Raw genomic sequence first — 2500 nt, forward strand, 5'->3', positions numbered from 1 at the left:
GGCTGTGATGCGACAGGCGGCACACCATGTCACCGGTATCACCGTAGTCGTACGAGTGGCAGCGGTACGGTGAGCTCAGGCACAGCTCACGGCACTCATCGACGCTGGCCACGTCCTGGTACACCGAGTCAACCGTCTTCAAGATGCGTCCGGATAGGCGCTTGAACTCGCACAGCTTCGTCGGCTCCTCGGCGCAGTTGTTCTCCAGGTAGTCGGCACCCTCGTTCGTCTGGAATGCCGATGAACCGGCCAGCGTGATACGGTCCATGTCCGACAGCTCGCAGGTCATCGTGGATTGGTAGAAGTTGGCCGAGCTGGAAGGAGAAGAAGAAAGCAAGCAGAAGCAGACATTAGAACTCATTCTTCTTCGTCGACACACTGCCGTCTGTTGCTGCTGCAGTCAATGGTTGCTTGGTTGGTTGGTTGGTTGGTTGCGTGCTTCGTACAATACGGCGTACGGTGATGATGATCAATACTAGCCAGCTGTACTTCATCTCTATCCCCATCATCGCTCAGCTAGACCAGCGTAGCAGGCTATGGATGCTGCACCTCGCCGGTAACTAGGCCACCGGCCACGGTACCGCGCAACAGTACAGCCAAGGGAACAAGCGGGCCTAATTAGCGCATTAGCATTTCCATTCGACTGGAGCAGGGGCCCTGGACCCCCTTTTCCGGGTTCGTGAAAGGTGGCCAATCTCATCCCACGCATCACACACTATTGCTACAAATTGGTTCTTGTAAATGGGTTCCCCACTGCTCGTCTCCCTCCTGGGTGTCTTCGTCGCAGGCCTGCTGTTTGTTGTGGGAGGTGGCCCTTTCCGATGCGATCTTCGATCTTGTGCTTCACGACTACTGGCATCGGCACCGGTACCGGAGCGGGCCAGGGTGGGTGTGCCGTTTGTTTGGACGAAAATCAAACACAACAGTAGCGCGCAGCAGTAGCAGCAGCAGGAGTAATGCTCTGGACTCTGTCTGGACACCACGACGCCTAACGGTGGCCATATTCAAATCGGTATAATTTAATCTGGAACGGCCAGGGCACTAGTGGCTAGTGTCCTCGTTTGTGCGCGCTGTGGTGTGTCCTCCCTTTTGAGGGGGCCGGCTAACATGATCTGGAAGAGGCCTCTCCTGTTCGGCCACAGTCGGTGTTGCTTGTTTGCGTGTCACGGTTGTGATGCCCCACCGATGTGCGGCAGTAATTATAATAATTGATCAATTTCTCCCGATAGCATTGCCCCGAGGGGTAGGGGCCACATGAGTCTCTAGGATTTGTGTCGGCCAAGGAACGGGAATTTTGTTTCCGCGACCAGCTTGCTTCCTGGTGCCTGGTACGATCTCGATCGGATCGACGTGACAAAGCGCTCGTATGGAGATAGAAAGCGGCCCACACTGGCTGGCTGGTTGGCTGGCTGACTGGCACTGTGGGTACCAGTAAGAGTAAGAGTGTGCCCTGGCCCATAGCCGCCAGCAGCAGGTCAGGTCCCTGTGGCTTCCTCTTTTGTCCTGGTGGCGAAACTGGAGCGAAGCGAATGCGGACCGTACTCGCGTGGTATAGTGGTCAGTACCCATCGCCCCTTGGCTGGAGGCCAGTGTCTGCGGTTTTTTCGGGCGAAGCTTTCCATTTCTTATCTCTCGCCTCCTTCCTGTGGTGCTGTTTGTCCGGAAAAAAACCAATAACCTCAGCGTCACAGTCCAAGAGGGCCGAGTTGTTGTGGCGCTGGTGGTATCGACCGCCGGGTTACTACGTTCGCTAACACCGCATCTAACTCAGAGCCGTGAATCAAAGTTATGCCGCTAATGGAGTCATTCCCCTCGCCTCATTTGGCGCAACATGATATCGCGCCTCGAAACTTAATCGCGCGCGACTTATTGTTAATTTATTCCAGATGGCTTCGGTCGAAAGTAGTGTCCCCGGGATGTGCGAAGCGAGCAATAATCATCAAAAAAAATAGTCACCAAACCAATCAGACTCAACACTGGCCGGGCAGTCCGCAAGGCCATGGGGCCACCGTCACAACTTATCGAATCAACAAGCGCACTGTCGGCTGTCGTGAATGTGAGAACTAATGGGCAGGTTGTTCTCGAGACGGCCCGGGGGGGATCGTGAAGGATTTCGCGAGATAAAAAGTCCCGGGCGGTGGGGTGGAGGCTCGGTCTCCGCGGGAAAACGAGTTCTTTTCCCCAATTCTTTTGTTTCGCGTTGTTTCGGAAGAAATTCTTAATTGAATACGAAGCTACGATTGGTATCTACCTCTTGCTAGGAGCGAGCTCCCCGGCAATGGCCGGGTCTGCCTAATGATCGCCTCCAGAGGGGTCGTTGATCAATCGCACCCCACTGTGGTGCGGTGTGTCTTCTTTAATGTGTTCTAGGCCGCACCGAAGAAGTGTGGCGTGACTTTGGTTTGATTTCCGTAATTTTTCATTTCTCGGATCGAAAAAGCTCTAATACCGAGGCGGGTTCCTAGGGAGAGCGAATCAGAAAGAAAGGTTGCGAGAGAAA

General features: G+C 54.4%; 2 protein-coding genes across 2 annotated transcripts in view; one reads left to right on the plus strand and one right to left on the minus strand.

Annotated features, from left to right (window-relative positions):
* LOC126572578 (autophagy-related protein 16-1) overlaps window positions 1-2500 on the plus strand; it is a 236004-nt gene that overhangs the window by 5952 nt on the left and 227552 nt on the right. The gene's annotated exons all lie outside the window — the stretch shown is intronic.
* LOC126572577 (uncharacterized) overlaps window positions 1-2500 on the minus strand; it is a 26010-nt gene that overhangs the window by 1359 nt on the left and 22151 nt on the right. The window contains exon 4 of the mRNA XM_050231991.1: window positions 1-314. This exon is cut by the window's left edge and continues 1071 nt beyond it. Coding sequence (XP_050087948.1) covers window positions 1-314 — 314 coding nt within the window. The remainder of the gene's footprint in view (window positions 315-2500) is intronic.

Source organism: Anopheles aquasalis, chromosome 2 (genome assembly GCF_943734665.1).
Source record: "Anopheles aquasalis chromosome 2, idAnoAquaMG_Q_19, whole genome shotgun sequence".
Lineage (NCBI taxonomy): Eukaryota > Metazoa > Arthropoda > Insecta > Diptera > Culicidae > Anopheles > Anopheles aquasalis.